This window comes from Rhinoraja longicauda, chromosome 14 (genome assembly GCF_053455715.1).
Source record: "Rhinoraja longicauda isolate Sanriku21f chromosome 14, sRhiLon1.1, whole genome shotgun sequence".
In the NCBI taxonomy this organism is placed as follows: domain Eukaryota; kingdom Metazoa; phylum Chordata; class Chondrichthyes; order Rajiformes; family Arhynchobatidae; genus Rhinoraja; species Rhinoraja longicauda.
This window is the reverse complement of record NC_135966.1, coordinates 18,008,807-18,029,291: the sequence shown is the minus strand read 5'-3', so window position 1 is coordinate 18,029,291 and position 20,485 is coordinate 18,008,807. Positions and strand designations below refer to the sequence as shown.

The following is a 20,485-nucleotide window of genomic DNA, read 5'->3' as shown; positions in this document are numbered from 1 at the left end:
CCCTGTACACCACTACTTTCATTGAACACCTTATGAATTATTGACCTGCCTGGCTAGTTTAAAAAAAATAATTGTGAGATATTAAGTGAATCAACTTGAAAAATCAAAGATGCCTATTCATCTAACGCACGTTCTAATCATTCAATTTTCTCTTATTTAAGGATGACATTGATTCTTGTTCAAAGCAGTGCACTCATCAATATGCTGTCTAACCAGGAGATAGTCATGTGTGATTACTGGCAGTGAAAAAAAGGGCAGGCTAATTAATTACGGGGCATCACCCTTGGTTCTAATCTTGCTCTCACTAAAATGCAAATATGGACCATTTTGCCAGAATGATTCAGTAACTATTAGGAGTGGAATCTAGTCGGAGTTAGGCAACAAGAGTATTAACTCTCTGACCCATTGGAAGGATCCCATTCTTTTTGGTTTTCATGCAATTTATTGGTCACAGGAACAAAATGGTGATTAAAAGTGCATGTGTTTCTTTCCCATATTTTCCTCATTGAATCATAAATTTGTCATAAATGTCTGGAAACCAAAAAAAAAAGATTTTAATGTGGTATTAAAAGAAATTCAAGCTCTCGTCATGTGAAAAATAATGTTAGATCAATTTTAGAAACAACAAGTTTGAATAAATGTATTTGATATGTGTAGCCTCTATGCTGCATGCATTAAATTTGAATTCAGTTTGGCACCCAAGTTTGGTGTTCGGTTTTTGGATGGTGTCCCTGAGAATGTCAGTAATTCATATATATATATATATATCATCATTCTGCCTTCTATGCCATCATGAGACTGCAAAAGAGATTTAAAGACCATTTTGGGCAAGTGAACCCACCATCACAAATTTGTAATTAACATTATTCAATTCAATTGGAGATGGACGCGTTCCCAGAATAGATGGCCTGTGTGCAGCAGTGTTCATAACCTTCCAATATAGGACATTTACTGAAACATTTGCCTGTTATTATCCCTGTGAGAGTAATGACCTGGTCCTTGAAACTTTGGCAGGCATTGTAATTTTATATTTATTGTAGATATGTTACATGTCAATTCTCAACATTTGGTATATCATGTATCTGTACACTGTGAACGGCTCAATTGTAATCAATACATTTGTCTTGACAGGTTAGCACACAACAAAATCACTCCACTGTATCTAGGTACAGGTGACAATAAACTAAATGAAACTAAATTAAACCAAACCAAGACAATGGCTGCAAACAACATCCTCTTCTCAATTTGCTTGACAGATGAAAGTATCCTTAAGGGTAGGAGAAGACCAAGGTAACATGGGTGATTTAATGATTGCCTATCACGCATTGTTAAATTTTGGATCAAGAGGATGAAATGCAAAATGATGCCAAGCAACAAATTGTAGTTATATTTTATCTACATTAATTCTTGAAAAATACCCATTGCACTTCATAAAAGCATGGCTAGATTCTGATTTACTGAAGCAATAATGTGACAGAGTCTCATCTTGATAGTCAAAACGGTGGGTTTGAGGATCTTAGAAGAGGACAGAGATGGAGAGTTCGAGTAACATTTTGGGAAGTTCTGGGCAAAATACTGCAGCAGTTGAAGGCATGGTCATTAATAGTAGATTGAAAGAGGTGAGTTTGCAACATGTCATGAGTCAACCAAATAGGGTCTAGCACAGGGAATGTTAGGTGGTTGCTAAAAGTCAAAATGACCAGCTAGGCAGTAGGAGGATGTAGAGAGAACTCATGAAGGTATATGAACATAAGAATGAGAATTTCAAATCTGAGACCACAGTGGAAACAGGAGCTGTCATGGTCGAAAGTTAAGTGGTCCTGGAGTGTCAACAATGTGAAACAGGATCTTGGCTGCCCATTCTGATGGGCTGAGGTTTAAGGAGACGGACACGCCACAAAAAAAGACAATGAGACCTGCCGGTCTTGCCAAAGGTAAATTGTTTTTAGAGTAAGAACAGTGAATCCTTCCCAACCACCCTCCAATTCTGGATTTTTCCCCCGCTCTTACTTGGATCTGATGGTTCCTGTACCTGGTGTATCTCAAACTGCACTCTCCCTAATTCCATCCAAAATTACCGTACCTATATTTCACACTGTCCGATTCACTTGGCCTCCACCGAGTTACTTTGCTTTCCCATTCTATCCTGCTGCTTCCTCCATCTAATTCCTCACACTTTGGCCAAACCCTTAAATTGATGCTGCCCCCAACTCTCATACTCTTCTCCTGAGTTCTGACCTACACCTTTTCTCCTCTCTCCCTCCTCAAGTCCCTGACCCAAGCTTGGACAGAAATTGTTCAGGTCTACATGGGTTCAGGACTACACCAACATGGTTTTGAGATGGGATGTAGTCCTGATGTAGCTTGATTGATTAGGATAATATGGCACAGCTTCAAGTTCAAAGAAGCTTATTGCAATTATTAGCCATTTGGTGTATGAACAATAACAATTCTTATATCAGTCAAAAATCTGTTGTGTGTTCTATTGATATTTATCATTTATCAGAAATACTATCAATTTTTGCTTTAGTACAGTACAGTATTTTAACACTATGAACTCCAGTACAGTATATTGTGTGACTTTAAAAATAAGCTATAAACTCCATCACAAAATCAAAGCAAGGCACTTTCATGGCTTACATTACCAAAAATGTAGAAAGTTGTATAATTGAGGTGTTTAAATCGAAGAAAAAAAAACAAGCTAAAAGGTTTGGTAAGGAGAAAGTGAAAATGAAATTCAGAACAATGAATCACAGTCCTAGGTGTGAAACTTGGTTTCACATAAAGGACAACAGAAATCGAGAACTTCACATCCCTTAGAATATTTGAATGCAGGGTTATTTCGAGTTTTTTTTTAACTGAGAGTGATCTCTTTAAGTAGGATAAGAGTAGTCATGTATGTGAACCACAGGCAACTAACATCCATCGATGTACACACATAACCCACATGAATAGTTTAACAAGCTCGATGGCTTCAAAGGTCTGTTGTTGTTCGTCTACTCCAAAATGTAAATTTAAGCAAAATATAAGTAGGATACACAGCTTCTAAATAGGAATTCTATATTTTTTGAAGAGGCTCACTTCTTTTATGTTAACTACCTGACCGATAAGTCAAATAAGTTCAACAACATTTTAAAAAAACTTTGGACTCAATAAAGCAATAATTGAACATGTTCACACATGGCATAAATGCATCCTGTGGATTATTAGAGGATAAATTGGTGCCTTCAGTGAACATTTCTCTTCATGTGGATAGAAAACTTAGTTCCAGGTGAATGAGCTACACATTTTGTACACTACCCATGTATACAATATAAAACCCAAATACAATTTACACTCATATTTATCAAAGTTATGGTACATTGTGTGACGTTCCACACAATTTCAAATTACCTCATTTATGAAGATCCAGTGACTATCAACAGCAGCCAAATTGGTATCAACAGCCTGTGGACGGGAAGTAATAATTCATAAGTTATACAACATTTGCAACATATAATCAGGTTTATTTGTTCCACAAGACATTCTTCACATCCAAACTAGTAAATAGGGAATTAATTTTAAGCAACAAGGATATTAAGAAAATCTTTCCGTGGCTAACTCACTTCCCATTTTAAAAATGTTTTTATTTTCCATTTTGAGATCAAAGCCATCCCAAGCATTGGCATTTTAATATATACAATACAATACAATACAATACAATATATCTTTATTGTCATTGATCAAGTGGAAAATATGAGATCTGTTGCTTAGAAATTTAATTTGTTCCATTTCCATTTGGTAGTTCAGTTTGTTCTGCCATGTAAATGAAATGGAAAAAAGAAAATACTTACAAACGGTATGAATAACAGGGACTATGAACAGCAGTGATTAGTTTCAGCATGCAAGAAAGCACAACATTTACTTGATGAATACAAATCAAGCTAATTGATATGTTTACCAATATATAATAAATGTATATTGGGCGTATTCCACTCACAAAGTGAATTTACAACAGTACTTTGCTTCTTTTAACATTTACTGAGTTAAAATTAATTTCCGATAGCTACAATGCAAATTTGTAAAAATATAAATTAACATAAGTATAAGAATCGTACATGGATTACTCAATTCTTTAATTATAAATTTACAAGACCATGATCCAAGTTTGCCTACTATTACATAATAACCACAAACAGTTTAATATCTTTATGTTTAGAAAAAAAGCTAGCTATATAAAAGTTCCAGTCTATTATTTTCTGCAAATGGATAAAAAGATTAAATTGATGCTGTAAAATACAGCTGAATCTCAAGCCTAAAGTTAAACCATTTTAGAGTCAAGGGAATTTAGAGTCCAGAAGCCAACTATTTGTTTTATTGTATCTGTGCTGACTCGATGCCGCGGTATTACAAATCAAATCCTTTTGTTTTGTACCCTCCCTGCAATCAGTCTTCATCTGCTTCAAACAGTTATCCAATTTTCGCTCCCTTGATTCAATGGTCTGCCTCAATGACTCCCTGTGGCAAAGCTCTTGTTTCCAGAATTCTTTAGATAAATATATTTATTCAGATCTCCTTTTTCACCCTTCTTAATGGCAAGGTTAAAACTTATGATCAATCAAAATTCACATCAATTAAGGAGAAATCTATGAAAGTTGCTCTGTTAGCCTCGAGATGAAATATTCTTTGCATCACAATGATTTCTTCTATGGATTGTTCATTCATAGCATCGTCCTAAAATTTTTGTGTCCTTCCTGCCTTTAATGGCCTGTTTGGAATGAAATGATTAAACATGCACTTTTCAAATTATTTTACCAATCATCAAATTATTTCCAGGAAAAACAAGTTTTATTAGCATAATGTTGCAGTGGGATCTTTGTCAACAGACTTATATTTGCCCTTCAGACCCTCCCTTCCACCCCTAATCCCACTACTAACCTTTAAAAAAAATAACCCACCCAATCCTCAGACAACAAATATACCCCATCCTGAAGTTCCAGGCTTGATCCTCTTATCATCTTGACTCACAAACAACCTCATTACAAATAGAACATTTAAGTCACAAAATACACAGCACTTAGATTCCTTTGGTTAATATTATGAGTGACAACACATAGGAACGAAGAAAACATTGAGAGGAGAGGAATATTTCATCTTGTAGCTAATGTACCAACTTTCATAGATTTCCTTTTAAAATCCATTCCAATACCACCCCAATCAATGTTCTTTCGATTCTTCAAGTCGAGGCCCCAATCTACACCCAATTCCCCGATCACTGCCACTGACCCCAAATCCAAGCCTTGAAAAGGATCAACATCTAGCTCTGACTCTGGACTCTAATTCTTCTTGATCCCCCTCCCCTCACCCAGTTCCGACCCCTGACCTTGCCAACTTGACCTCTGGTTGTGCTCCTCATCCTCTGAATGCTAACCCTACCTCTTTCTGACCCTGAACTTGGTCTTAATTTCAGATGGCAGACTTTCTATAACAAACATCTGAAAATGAAATGTACTAAGGCGTGCCATAACCAGAATAAGTTTCCCGATAATTATTTACCTGGGAGGTTTCAAAGAGCGAAAAATCTGGTTGGCTGTGCAGTGTCATGGGGCCATGTAATAGCATCGATTAGTCATACCACAGCACATGTTCATAACCCACATCGATAAAGCGCAAGTGAAGAGGGGAAGTGGGAGGGTTTGGCTGGTCTTGATGTCATTGCTGTTCATTGAGCTGCAGCATAGGTGACCTGCTCAATGAAGATAGACACAAAATACTGGAGTAACTCAGTGGGTCAGGCAGCATCTCTGGAGAAATAGAATAGGCGATGTTTTGGTTAGAGACAATTCTAGAGAACCTTCATCAGACTCAAGGAGGGTCGCGACCCGAAACGTCACCTAGTCCTTTCCTCCAGAGATGCGGTCTGACCTGCTGAGTTACTCCAGCATTTTGTGTCTATCTGCAGTGTAAACCGGCATCTGTAGTTCCTTCTTATGCATTGTGACCTGATCAGTGTTCATTTAGAATTGAGCATAGAAAATAAATAAAAACCATGCAGAACAGGACAAGCTTTAATAAGAGCTAAGAGGAGTAAAGGCCACTGAACAAAGAAGTCTTTCATGAGCAATTGTCTGCAGAGGGATCATTGCTTCATTCCACCACATCCTGAAATTTGTTCACTGTTATGGTCATGCCCCAATCTCACAGCAGAGCAGAAATCCTGTTGCCTGTGACGACAAAGGTGAAATGGCTCTTAACTTTAATGCATGCAGATTATTCCTGGTTTCTAGTCAAGACACAATCCACAGTTTACAGTATTCTGCTACATAATGGGGATCACCAAACTTTTCTTTACACGGAAATGCAGAATTAACTTATAATCTCTTGCCAGAAACAGCAGGCGTGTGGTCGGCACAGCAGCACAGCTGGCAGAGCTATTGCCTTACATCGCTAAAGACATGGGTTCGATCCCGGCTACAGGAACTGTCTGTACGGAGTTTGTACGTTCTCCCTGAGACCTGCGTGGGTTTTCTCCGAGATCTTTAGTTTCCTCCCACGCTCCAAAGACGTACAGGTTTGTAGGTTAATTGGCTTGGTGTAACTGTAAAACAATTGTCCCTGGTGGGTGTAGGGTAGTGTTAATGTGCGGGGATCGCTGGTCGGTGTGGACTCGGTGGCCGAAGGGCCTGATTCCGCGCTGTATGTCTAAAATAAAACGAACCTATTCTCAAGATGTGTAGGAAAAAAACCTGCAGATGCTGGTTTAAATCGAAGGTAGACACAAATGCTGGAGTAACTCAGTGGGTCAGGCAGCATCTCAGGAAAGAAGGAATGGGTGACGTTTTGGGTTGAGACCCTTCAGGTCTTGACCAGAAAGGTCACTCATTCCTTCTCTCCTGAGATGCTGCCTGACCCGCTGAGTTACCCCAGCATAAACTATTCTCAACCTCTGTCAAGGCCCTCTGCATTACTGAATGTGAAAGCAACCAATCTTCAGTTCCCTTCTGACCTTTGCACAGAAGGGGAGTTTTAGGGATGGCTAACTCTGGCACTGTAGCTAGCTGATGATCCTTTGCAAAAACCCCCAACGTAAAGTTATCGGGTTTACCTTCATTGGTTTGTCTACATCTCAAGAGCATTGCCATTTCCCTGAATCAAAAAGGGTTTCATTCCCTTTGTGAGCAACCAGTATAAACACAGGCAATACCTCTTATAGAAGAACGCCTGTTATTTTGGCCGTAATCACATTATCCCTAGGCTACCTGCTAATTGACAAGGGGAATCGACTCGTGACATTTTTCATAACTCCATTCAAGAACCCACGCTGTGATATCCAAGCAGTAACAAGGAAGTTTATGGAGTATGCACCTGATACCCTCAGTTAACTCTTTCACTAACCAGACCTGTCTGAGTTAGCCCAGCAATAGTCGACTTAATGGAGTAACAATATACACAGTGGACCAGTTGTACAAATTGAAGTAACTCATCATGCCCTGTGGGCAAGTTGAGGAACAAAAGCATGAAGAGTAGAAAAAGGTGAGGTAAAATAATAAGGGAAAGGATAAAAGGAAAGGTTACAATGCCTCAGAACTGCACATTCAGCTAACCCATTAATCCCATTGCCTACCCTTGTTCATCAGCTTCCCAAACTCATGATCATTCCTTGATCACTTACCATTATACTGGCACCTCATAAATAAAATCTCTCATAAAATGCACATTCCAATACTATTTTATGGTTTTTTTCCGGCAAAATGGAAACAAAAATGAAACCTATCACTCTTTAGCCTGCTTTCAATGTGGCTTTGCCTTTTTTAGTGTTTTCATAAGCTGGTTCCTTGGTTGACGGGAAGCGGAAGGATGAAGACCTCCAAGAAGACATGAGATGTTCCACACAGGAGGTGCCATCCCTGTCCTTTCACTTCCCTTTCCACAAGCAGGAACTCAAACCCATGTACTCCATGGTGCTCCAATTCCCATGTACTTCTTTCAATCTATTCTACTGCATTGGGTGCTCACAATGTGATCTCATCTGCAATGGAGAAAGCAAAGGTAGAAAGAGCGAATGGTTTGCAAAGCACCTCTGCTCTGTCTGCAAGTGTGGCCGGTTGCCTTAATCCACCATCCCTCTCTGACCTCCTACATTGTCACGATGCATCCATTACAAGCTCAAGATACAATACATCATCCTCTGTGTTGGCATGTTGTGCCCTGCAGGACTAAATATTGATTTATCCAACTTGAAGTAGCTCACACCTTTTTTTTCCTGTTTGTACTTGAACTGATTTTTGCTTGTCATCATCATTTTGGCTCAAGATACACAAAATTGCAGGAGTAACTCAGCGAGACAGCCAGCATCTCTGGAGAGAAGGAACATGTTATGTTTCAGGCCGAGACCCTTCTTCAGACTAGTCAGGGGAAATTGAAAAAAAAGTTGGCTCAGTTTTATTCCATTTTTCTTTCAGTGTCTATAGCTTATACGACTGAGCATGTATAAGCTATAGTCTTATCAGTCGCAAAGTAATATGCAAAGAAGCATAATCTGACCTTCACTGCTCCTTATGGGTTCGTTCAACAGAACTGGGAAACATGCTCCCTGTCCCTTGTGTGAGTGGGCGGATACATGGCAGATGCAGTTTAATGTAGATAAGTGTGAGGTTATTCACTTTGGAAGTAAGAATAGAAAGGCAGATTATTATCTGAATGGTGTCAAGTTAGGAGGAGGGGGAGTTTAACGAGATCTGGGTGTCCTAGTGCATCAGTCAATGAAAGGAAGCATGCAGGTACAGCAGGCAGTGAAGAAAGCCAATGGAATGTTGGCCTTCGTAACAAGAGGAGTTGAGTATAGGAGCAAAGAGGTCCTTCTACAGTTGTACCGGGCCCTGGTGAGACCGCACCTGGAATACTGTGTGCAGTTTTGGTCTCCAAATTTGAGGAAGGATATTCTTGCTATGGAGGGCGTGCAGCGTAGGTTCACTAGGTTAATTCCCGGAATGGCGGGACTGTCGTATGTTGAAAGGCTGGAGCGATTGGGCTTGTATACACTGGAATTTAGAAGGATGAGGGGGGATCTTATTGAAACATATAAGATAATTAGGGGATTGGACACATTAGAGGCAGATAACATGTTCCCAATGTTGGGGGAGTCCAGAACAAGGGGCCACAGTTTAAGAATAAGGGGTAGGCCATTTAGAACGGAGATGAGGAAGAACTTTTTCAGTCAGAGGGTGGTGAAGGTGTGGAATTCTTTGCCTCAGAAGGCAGTGGAGGCCAGTTCGTTGGATGCTTTCAAGAGAGAGCTGGATAGAGCTCTTAAGGATAGCGGAGTGAGGGGGTATGGGGAGAAGGCAGGAACGGGGTACTGATTGAGAGTGATCAGCCATGATCGCATTGAATGGCGGTGCTGGCTCGAAGGGCTGAATGGCCTACTCCTGCACCTATTGTCTATTGTCTATTGTCTATTGTCCACAGATGCTGCCTAATCTGTTACGTGTCACCGACATTTAGTTTTCATCCCTCACCACTGATTGCCACTGTGCCACCTTTGACCATAACCTCACTGATGCCCCTCTCACAGATGGCTGGTACCACCTCCACCATGGATGTTTGAACATGCTTGTTCCCTTAACATGTTTGTCCCCTTAAGCTCTCTGCTCATGTAACAGGGAAGTGTGCACAGGAATGTCCTACAGAATTAATGGTTAATGCAGTTGTGTGGGAGTTGAGTGTTGCTAGTTTGAACGTTGCTACAATCCTAAGCATTGAAGCAAAAGATAGAGCACATTAATTTTAGGGTTCATTCTGTAGGTCTCCTATGTAGGTGGCACAGCGGTAGAGTTGCTGCCTTACACCGCCAGAGACCCGGGTTCGATTCTGACTACGCGTGCTTGTCTTAATGGAGTTTGCACATTCTTTCTGTGACCTGTGTGGGTTTTTCCCGTGTGCTCCAGTTTTCTGCAAAGACGAACAGGCTTGTAGGTTAATTGGCTTGGTAAAATTGTAAATCATCCCTAGTGTGTGTGTTTGCGTGTATGTGTGTAGGGTAGTGCTAATATGCAGGGATCTCTGGTTGGCATGGACACGGTGGGCCGAAGGGTTTATTTCCGAGCTGAATTTCTAAACTAAACTAAACTATTCCACATCTCTAGGCGACCATGACTATATGACTTTCATACGCTGATGATTTCTGTCTGCAGACCATCAGCCTGATACCCAAAATGGTATCAAATATACAGTCAGCTCAAAGCTCCTGTCAAATTGCTCAAATCTATGTCAAAATGGCAAATGCAGAGTGAGGTTTCAGGAAATATTGGCATTTTACTGTAAGAAACTATTGACTGGAAACAGTGCAAAACAATGTCCCATACTCAGCACTTTACTTACCCAAGCCTTGACAGTTCAATAAATTTATTTTCCATTTCTCAAAACCAAATAAACAACTGTCCTGTGGTGCAAATACATTCGGTTCACAATATTTAGTGGAACAGCTGTTCTTCCTTATAATTTTCCTCATAGATTGGCACTTCTGCAGTTCATTTAGTGTATAATAATTGGAAAGCAATCACCTTCAAATCAACTCACTTGTTGCAATAGCACTGTTACATTGGCACAATCAATACTCAATATGTTGTGCAGCCATATCAAATGGTAACTAAGGATGATAAATTGATCCATAATAATGAAGATTTTTTTTAACAATGGCTGCAATTATATGTTTTTTACTGGCTGACCACACTGAGCGAAGTGCTTTTTATACTCTGGATAGTGGATTTATATTGAAAATTCAAATAATGAAAGGGTATCAGAAAAGCTAGAAAATGGGATATTCTCTTCGAAAGCTGACACAAATACATTACAGAAAATAGCCCCATAATCTGCTTTAAATTAGTGAGATTCTTTCCCAATTGTCAGCTGGAATATGGTGTCTGCTGTTTGGAATGTTATCTGCTAAGGGAAAATCAGCTTGTTGCATGGGCATCGGTGTTGTATTTCATCACCATTTCCATGTTGCCTAATAGTACTGGTTCAGTAATAGTTAACTATGATTGGGAAATAAAATCTATCAGCCTTCATCTGTGTGAAAAGTGTAACGATCTGCTTCAATTATGGATCTGCTTGCAACTTGTTCCAAACTATATTACACGCAAGTGATAAATAAGTGTTGTTGTCTCTGGCACATGCATTTTCAAAAGCAAGGCAAGATGTTATATAGAACAGTACAGCAAAGGAACAGGCCCTTTGGCCCTCTATGTTCATGCCAGACTTGATGTCAAGTTAAACTGATCTCCCCTGCCTGCATTGATCCATATCCCTCTATATACATGTGCCTACGTAAAAGCCTCTTCAATGCTATTCTCATATCTGCCTCCACCATCACCCTTGGCAGTGCATTCCAGACACTCACTACTCTGTAAAAAAACATGCCCAAAATATCTCCTTTAAATTTTACCCCACTCACCTGCAAGCTTATCCTCTAGTCTTTGACATTTCCACCTTGGGAAAAGGGTTCTGACTGTCTACCCTATTTATGTTACACATTCTTGCTTTATAGATTCATAGAGTCATAGAGTGAAACAGTGTGGAAACAGGCCCTTTGCTCCGACTTGTCCACAACGGCCAATATGTCCCAGCTACATTAGTCCTACCTGCCTGTGTTTGGCCAATATCCCTCCAAACATGTCCTATCCATGCACCTGTCGAACTGTTTCTTAAACGTTGGTCTAAGTCCCAGCCTCAACTACCTCCTCTGGCAGCTTGTTCCACACACCCACCATCCTTTGTGTGAAAAAGTTACCCCTCAGATTCCTATTAAATCTTCACCTTTCACCTTGAACCTGTCCTCTGGTCCTTGATTCCCCCACTCTGGGCAAGAGATTCTGTGCATCTACCCGATTTATTCCTCTCATGATTTTATCCACCTCTATTAGATCACCCCTCATCCTCCTGCACTCCAAAGAATGGAGACCCAGCTTTCTTAGCCTCTCCCTATAGCTCAGACCCTCTAGTCCTGGAAACATCTTCTCTGAACCCTTTCAAGCTTGTCAATATCTTTGCTATAACATGGTGCCCAGAACTGAACACAATACTCTAAATGCAGTCTCACCAACGTCTTATACAACTGTAACATGACCTCCCAACCTCTGTAATCAATACTCTTGACTGATGAAGGCCAATTGTGCCAAAAGCCTTTTTGAAATCTTTATAAACCTTTTGAAAATCTCAGAACTAAATATTATTTTTAATTTAACTTTTTCATTTAAAAAAAATGTTCATATTAATTCAAGTCATTATTATTAAAAAGTGAATACATGATTGCAACATTGTATTGAAATAAATAGCATCAATGCAAAATGCAAGTCATGGTTGTAAGGTACCCATCACTGAATCATGAGCCCCAAATCATGAAAGTGTAGCTACCTGTCCAGTGCTGATATCGTCAAACAATTGCAAAAGTAATAGGGTTTCATTTTTCCATCAGGCAAGTTACATTAAAATATGCCATGCCTTCTCCACAAAACTGACATTGATGTTCCTTTGATGTACTCTGTTCCTCTTCTGCTTGGAATGATCATTTAAAATTCACATCTTGAGATATTTTAACTATTTTCCATGGAAAACCCAAAGACAGTTGATTCGACACTGACTGTTTAAAGCCAATTCTCATCATTTTAAAAGCATTGGCAGTACAGTTAGTAATGAAGAAAGAAGTGGTGGAGGACCCAAAGAGGTTGCTCAGTATATAATTCTTCAACCATCATTTTTATGACTCCAATCCTCGTGCCATTTTTATCACTTGCAGTGACACTTTTCTCCTTGGCTCAGGAGCATTTCAGAGAAATATAAGAGGAATTGCACTGATTAAAGAGGCAGTTAAGATGGTGAGTTGCTGAACTGTGCTGACCGCTAGTTTTTATGCCTAGTATTTTCTGAATTTACTTCAGAGTTTGTTTTATTTGAACAACATACCTATCTATCTCCAATAAATGTAAGACTGCATCAAATAAAGTGATGGAAAACCTTTTGCCATGCATGTTGATGTTACAAAGATTTACTAATGCATGCTCTTTGAGATTAGTGATACTTTGGTTGGGTGTCCAAGAACATATTTTTCATGTTTATACATCTCATTATTGCAAAATGTTAATTTACTTAATGTGAAATAAACAACAGAGTCTGCAACATATTGCAGTTACTTTACATTTATACCTTCATAAATCGATTCACTTTCCAATTACTAAACTTGCTCATTCAGTGTAAATCAATTCTACAATGCACTAAACTACAATTTAAAATTATAGCAAAACATACAAAAGAACTTGAATTAATCAGGAAACAAACTTCCAGCTACACTAAGTAAAGTGTGTGCATCTTTTCAATCATTAAATGGGATGTGTTTTTACAGGGGGAATGGCACCTCATTAACACAACAAATGCTAATTATTTTTTCATTGACAGATGGCTGCTTCATATCTGACAGGGAGCAAAAACCCAGGTTCAAATTCTATGCTTCAATTTCCATGCTTCAATTTTAATTTGCAGCTTTGCAATTTAAAGACATTTCTGTAAGCACAGCAGGACTCCACGATGTACCAGATATTTTATTTTAATAATCAAAAAACAGTAATGCTGTCACAGTGAGATTATGGGGAGAGACCAATTCTATTCAGGCTTTAGAAAAGGAAAATTATACTTTGTACAAGTGCCACAAATAATTAAGTATGAAAGTTTCACTTTCTTCATTAACCATACATCTCTTTTTGAGTGCTTTGTGAATTATAATCTGCACCCATAAAATTAGTTTTGATAGGGCCAGAGAGTTTTTCAAACAACAATTGTCTTTTTTCTCTGCTGGTACAACTTACATTTCATACAACAAACCAAAAGACTTTCTGAGTTTATTTTAGTGAATGATAGTCTGAAGTGTTTATCCTTTTCACACATTCCTGAAGACTTGTGCTAAAGAATGGTGCACAAACATATATAGTGTGGGGAAACAAGGAATCACTGACAGCTACCTTCTGGAATCCCCCATTTACCAAACAGATACAAGGTCTAGGCATTGCATTCAAATTCACAGTGCAATGATGGTAAATGCTGACAATGTAGCGCCATCATTTCAGTTGAAAAGCCTGAATGATTGTAGCACTAAATTTTACAGTTTAGAAAAGACAAACACAAGTCGCAAATAAGTTTGGTCTTGCATGCATTTCCATAACTCTTTCTTCACTTGCCCTGTAAATGATGGCCTAAAATTGATTGAAAACATGCCAATTCTAAATTATAAATACTGGGAAATGCTGATTTCCAGTGCAAGATTAAAATATAATTTTGAAGTGAATGACTTAAAGCCAGTTTTTGCACGAATCTCATATCATAAGATCATAATTAGGCCATTCAGTCCATCAAGTCTACTCTGCCATTCAATCATGGCTGATCTCTCTCTCTCTCCTAACCCCATTTTCCTGCCTTCTCCCTGTAACCTCTGACACCCATACTAATCAAGAATCTATCTATCTCTGCCTTAAAAATATCCACCGACTTGGCCTCCACAGCCTTTTGTAGCAAAGAATTCCACATATTCATCACCCTCTAACTAAAGAAATTCCTCCTCATCTCCTTCCTGAAAGGAACGTCCTTTAATTCTGAGGCTATGATCTATTCCTTGACTCTCCCAGTTGTGGAAGCATCCTCTCTACATCCACTCCATCCATATCTGTTCCTCTCATTTGTGTAAATTCCATCAAATCACTGCCAATACCACTTTTTGGTGCACTGAGGGTGCCATATTGTGTATATATTTATGCAGAGAATTAGGACTTGGTTTACCCTTCCAAAACTAAGGTTTTTGTTTAGCTTGATTCAAATACCTTTGGATGTGATCTGTAACTACAAAATTTTACTTGCTAAAGTTCTGGGATCATTTAATGCATGAAGGCATAATTTAGCTGATTGCGCTGTTTACCTTATCCAGGATCTAGGTTGCAGGATGCATGATTCATATCTGTTGACTAATTTTGTGTCCACATTGCGAAACAAGATCAATAAGGGAAATCTACGATAAGAGGCAAGGAAGTGGAGCTCAAGCCAATTAGTTACGTCCCAGTTAGTAAATAAATTGGCATCTGGCATTTTCTAAAAGGTAACTTTGAAAAGTAAAAGTTGGGTCATCACATCTCCTTTTATACCATAAAGAATCATTGAGGGGAGTGTGCGTAATTATGGGTCTGCAGTGATCTTGACCTTTGCTTCACAACATGCAGAGTCAGATTTATGAAGGTTGCACTTTCATCCAGACAGATACAGAATATTTGCATTAATTTCTTCACACAAAGACATACTTTTCAAAGACACTCTGAATGGAAAAACTTGATTAAACCCAATTAAAAAATATATTGCTGCAACCTTGTTTGCTACTGGATTCAGATTTTCACTGACAAGAACCTCACTCATGTAGAAACAAAGAACTGTAGATGCCTGTTAATGCTCAAAAGGGCACAAAGGGCTGGAGTAATTCAGCAGGTCAGGCGACATCTCTGGTGAACATGGATAGGTGACGTTTCGGGTCGAGATCCTTTTTCAGACTCACAGATGTGTTAGGACTCGTACAAGGTCTGCATTGGGTAAGAAAAGGAAAGTAGGTTTTCTTCCTTGAAGGATAAAGTTACCCTGATCATTTTTCTTTTTGACAATCTGGTAGTTTTGTGGAGAATGGCTTTAGCAAAAGGTTAAGTACTTGAATTTAAATTCCCCTGTTGAATTTAGGATTGACAATCATATCTCTGGATCGATCTTTCAAAACTCTAGCTGTGAAAACCAATGCACTTCCATGTCCTATTTGAAACCCACCCTACAATTGTGGATCTCCAACTGAAGTCTGGCTGTGGATATGCCAAGTATTCACCTCCTAAGGAATGTGCATCTAAGATTTCCTGTGAGTGGGTGGTGGTGGGTGTCCTGACCTCTTACACAAAAGCCTCACATGCTTGGAAGAAAGACCTGGTGGGCCGCCGCGACGGAAGACCCGATGGGCCGAGGCCTGCTGGGGGGAAGCTCAGAAGCTGCCGAGCTCGGCCCTGAAGACCGGAGAGTCAGGGGGAGTCACAGAGCTGATGGCAACAAAGGAGTGGGCTGGAAGGAGAGGGACCGGGTTATTGCCTCCAGCGCCTTCAAGGTTGGCTGCAGGAGATGCCCCCGAGACCCAGAGGTGGTCCAGCATGATGGAGGAGGCCCTGCAGTCTCCTGGGGGTTACCGCGATTAGAAGCCTCTCCGGTACATCGAACACGTGGACCAGGCTTTTTATTAATGGCGCCAAAATAAGATGACGGGTGCATGTGCGATCTATGCAAAAAATGAATTTCAATGTCCAGTGCATACGTGACTATAAAGAACCACTGAGCCGTTGACTTGCATAAAATGGAAGAATATTCCTTTTTCATATATCTACCGCAAAGTACCATATTCCCAGAATTGCTAAGGCCAGATATTCTGCTGAGCCAGAAATATTTAATAGAGGGTTCTTGCAGAGTCCCTGTGCATGGGAATAAGCTAAGTTCATAAGCCTGTATATCGTGCCACGTGTTTGCATTTCAAATTTCCATGATAAACATAGAAACATGGAAAATAGGTGCAGGAGTTGACCATTCCGCCCTTCGAGCCAGCATTGCCCTTTCAATATGATCATGGCTGATCATCCAAAATCAGTACCCCGTTCTTGCCTTTTCCCCATATCACTTGATTCTGCTAGCCCAAAGACCTGAATCTAACTCTCTCTTGAAAACATCCAGTGAATTGGCCCCCACTGCCTTCTGTGGCAGGGAATTCCATCATTAAAATAATCCCAGGCTTAAGATGTTCATTATGAAGTCTTTTTTGTTGTACAAAGTGCTCCAAGTGCATGGCAGCGTGAATTCTTGGAAGAGCCAAGCATTCTAAATGGCATTCAATGATGTGCAGTGCCCAGAACAAAATCACTGACTCTGTGATCAACATATTAAAGTCCTAAATTTGACTGTACAATAATTTCTGTAATTTACAGCTGTGCAAGTGTGGCCTATAGACTATTCATACAGAAAAACACTTCCACTTAAGCCTGCGTTAGTAGTTCAATCCAGATGGTGCAGCAAACTTGATTCAGGTGGCACCCCTTTAAGTAATTTAATCATGCAGGCTTTTGCCCTTTGTCCTCTGTGCCTTCACTGATCTACCCACTAACCCTACTTGTAAACCTCCCCAGAATACATTTATATCCATGTGAAACTCTCCCCACCTCGATTCATTGAGCCCTTCCCGACTGCAGTTCCTTCTTCTCCTCTCTCCCTTGATATTTAGCAGCACAAGTCATCTACTAAACATCATGCTGAGCCTCTACTTACCAGCCTAATACCCAACCCCTGTAACCACTTTAGCCTTGGATCAAGATCCTGATATACAGGCTTATGAACTTAGCTGATTTCCCTTGAAGTTTGCACATAAGTGGACATAGTGTGGTAAAAGCTATAACTTAACCCATCCAAAACCTTGCAGCTCAGGCACTGTTAAATTCACAACCAGTGGACCATATACATAATGTACACTGGCCAGATGTACAGCAACTGTTTAGTGAGCGATTGTTTTTGTCATTTCCGGACACCACTGTTATATAGCAAAAGCCACTTAATTGATCTTCATACAATTCCAGATTTTAACAGCTGTCGGGCCTGGCTTTAACAGGCGTACACTTTCAACAGACAGAGTTTTGCTCAAATTTATTAGAAGCAGTATAAAAGATTTGGGAGTCACTTTACAAGAATTTAATGACTACAAATATTTATTAAAATACAGTCAACACTGGCAATGCCAACACAAAAGCAAAAGCAACAGGTGGTTGTTAAGATACCTTTAAATTCACTGGATTATCCAACTAAATTCAACATCACGTAGATATTATAGCTGATCAGCAAAAGATTAATCAAAGAGGCCAGATTTAAGCAATGCCTTGATGACTAAAAGATGTGAAGACGAATAGAAAGTTTCACAGTGAAAAGCTTGCCTGATGAGAGCTCAGCATTTGGATAAGGAGAGATTAGATTGGTAGAGAGAAGAAATCTGAAGTGTTTGTAAGGCGGAAAGAGATTACAGAGATTTTAAAGGATATGGCAAACGATAAGATTTCTCAACAAGGGATTAATACATCTCAGCAAGCATGAGTATGATGAATTAGTGAGACTTGATCCACATTAATATACCGGCAGCAGAGCGAAAAAAGCCCAGCGGGAAAACAGTGGAATAGTCAAGTCCATAGTCATGTCCACATGAAGGTTTCAGCAGCAGAGAGGCTGCAGCAGGAAGGAAGTCATTCAATTGTTTTGGAGATAGAAAACAAGGGTTTAAATGTTATGTGGATAGGCTTTTCTGAACTCACCTTGAGGTCACATACGGCATCAGACTATTTCACTCAGTCAATTACCAGGATTTAGTTTAGTTTGGTTTCGTTTAGAGATCCATTGCTGAAACAGCTCCTTTGGCCCACCGAGTCTGCACCGACTAGCGATCCCCATACACTAGCATTTTAACTTAGAAACCTGTACGTCTTTGGAGCTTGGGAGGAAACCGGAGCACCCGGGGAAAACGTGCAAACTCCGTACAGACAGCACCCATGGTCAGGATTGAACCCCGGTCTCTGGCGATGTAAGGCAGCAACTCTACCGCTGCACCACCATGCTGCCCTTCCTATTCCTCCACTGCTACCTCTCAGGCAAGCAGTACGACAAGCTGGAGGCATTGAGCATGTCAAGGTAGGTAGTGGTAAGTTATACCAGCATATGTGTGCTATGCATTTGCATGAATGTGGCTGTGTAAGCAACAAGATGCCAATGATAAATCCTTGGAAGACAACTGAAGTAATGGTGGGAAACGGTACGAAAAGTAATTGCAGGGAATTCTTTGACTACTGCTAGATAAATGTGCATGGAACCTAGTGAGCATACAGTCACATGGCCAGAAGAATTTAAAAAACATTTTGAGAGGATTGCGAAGCATTTCAAATACAGAATGCAAGAAACTGCTAATTACCCTGTAAGGATTTCTTGAAGTGTATAAGCTTTTATGTTGATAAGAGTTTGAATTGTGGAGGAAAAGTGACATTGCCAATAAAATGGAAAATCCCGAGAGTTATTTGTATTTTCGAATGTATAGACAATGTTGGTGAAAGTCTAATATCTGCCCTATAAAAAATGAATTTGTTTTACTGGTACAATGGTACATTTCTACTGGTACAATGGTACTTTATTTAGTTTAGTTTAGAGATACAGCATGCCCACTGAGTCCACACCGAACAGCGATCCCCGCACATTAATACTATCCTACACACACTAGGGACAATTTATTCTTATACCAAGCCAATTTACCTGCAAACCTGTACGTCTTTAGAGTGTGAGAGGAAACCGAGGATCTTGGAGAAAACCCTCGCGGTCACGGGGAGAACGTACAAACTCCGTACAGACAGCACCCGTAGTCGGGATCGAACCCGGGTATCTGGAGCTGTAAGCACTGTAAGGCAACAACTCTATCACTGCGCCACCGTGCCGTGCACATTGTCACATGAACCGTGAAATTCCTTTAAACATACAGTTCAGTAAAAGTATTACTATACATAAGCACAATCTTTGCTAAGTGTAAGTGGATAGGAATAGTACACTGAGACAGTATACAAGAGTCGCCAGGTTTTGGCACCATTCGTCATGATTCTGGGGTACTGATTGTGAATGATCAGCCATGATCGCATTGAATGGCGGTGCTGGCTCGAAGGGCCGAATGGCCTACTCCTGCACGTATTGTCTATTGTCTATTGATTCAAACCAAGTTGTTATAAATGTAGAGTTCTTAACTTGGCCATATCTCCATTGTTCTGGTGGCATTGGCCAAGTGAAGTTATTGGTATCTCCACCGCTGCTCCATGCCACTGCAGGCCACATCTGACCTGCGTGCTCAGCCTCTTGGAGCGGTGCCAAATGCAGTCGAACCCCAGGCTGCTGCAGAAGTTCCAGCAGCCCGCTCTGCTAAAGCCTCGATCCAGACACATCAATCCATCATCCCTCACCTCACCCATTCAGTCTATGTGCCTTGGGAGCACCTCCGGTAGGTGACCTCATGGCATCCAGATCGTTTTTGAGGGTGCGGGAGGCAGGAACCCAATCCATTTACCAGTACCTTTGTTTCGTAGGAAAATGACTGCAGATGCTGATACAAATCGAAGGTATTTATTCACAAAATGCTGGAGTAACTCAGCAGGTCAGGCAGCATCTCAGGAGAGAAGGAATGGGTACCTTTGTTTCCCTGCATCCATCTCCATCTTGAATCTTAACATTTGCAGTAAGAAAAGCAAGAAGGTTCAGCTGTATAGATAAGGTACAAATGGTCTGCAAAAATGATCTCTTAAAGATAACCTCTTTGCACTGGAGGTCACAGGATCACAGAATCCCTGCAGGAAATCCGTGGCAATTAGTGGCCTTGGTTAGCACAAGGACATGC

General features: G+C 40.1%; 1 protein-coding gene across 2 annotated transcripts in view; it reads right to left on the bottom strand.

The window, feature by feature from the left end:
• The window catches only part of LOC144600103 (glutamate receptor ionotropic, delta-2-like), a 361,426-nt gene that overhangs the window by 118,524 nt on the left and 222,417 nt on the right, over nt 1–20,485 (bottom strand). For both annotated transcript variants that reach the window (XM_078411520.1, XM_078411521.1), the window contains exon 5: nt 3,394–3,447. In XM_078411520.1, coding sequence (XP_078267646.1) covers nt 3,394–3,447 — 54 coding nt within the window. The remainder of the gene's footprint in view (nt 1–3,393; nt 3,448–20,485) is intronic.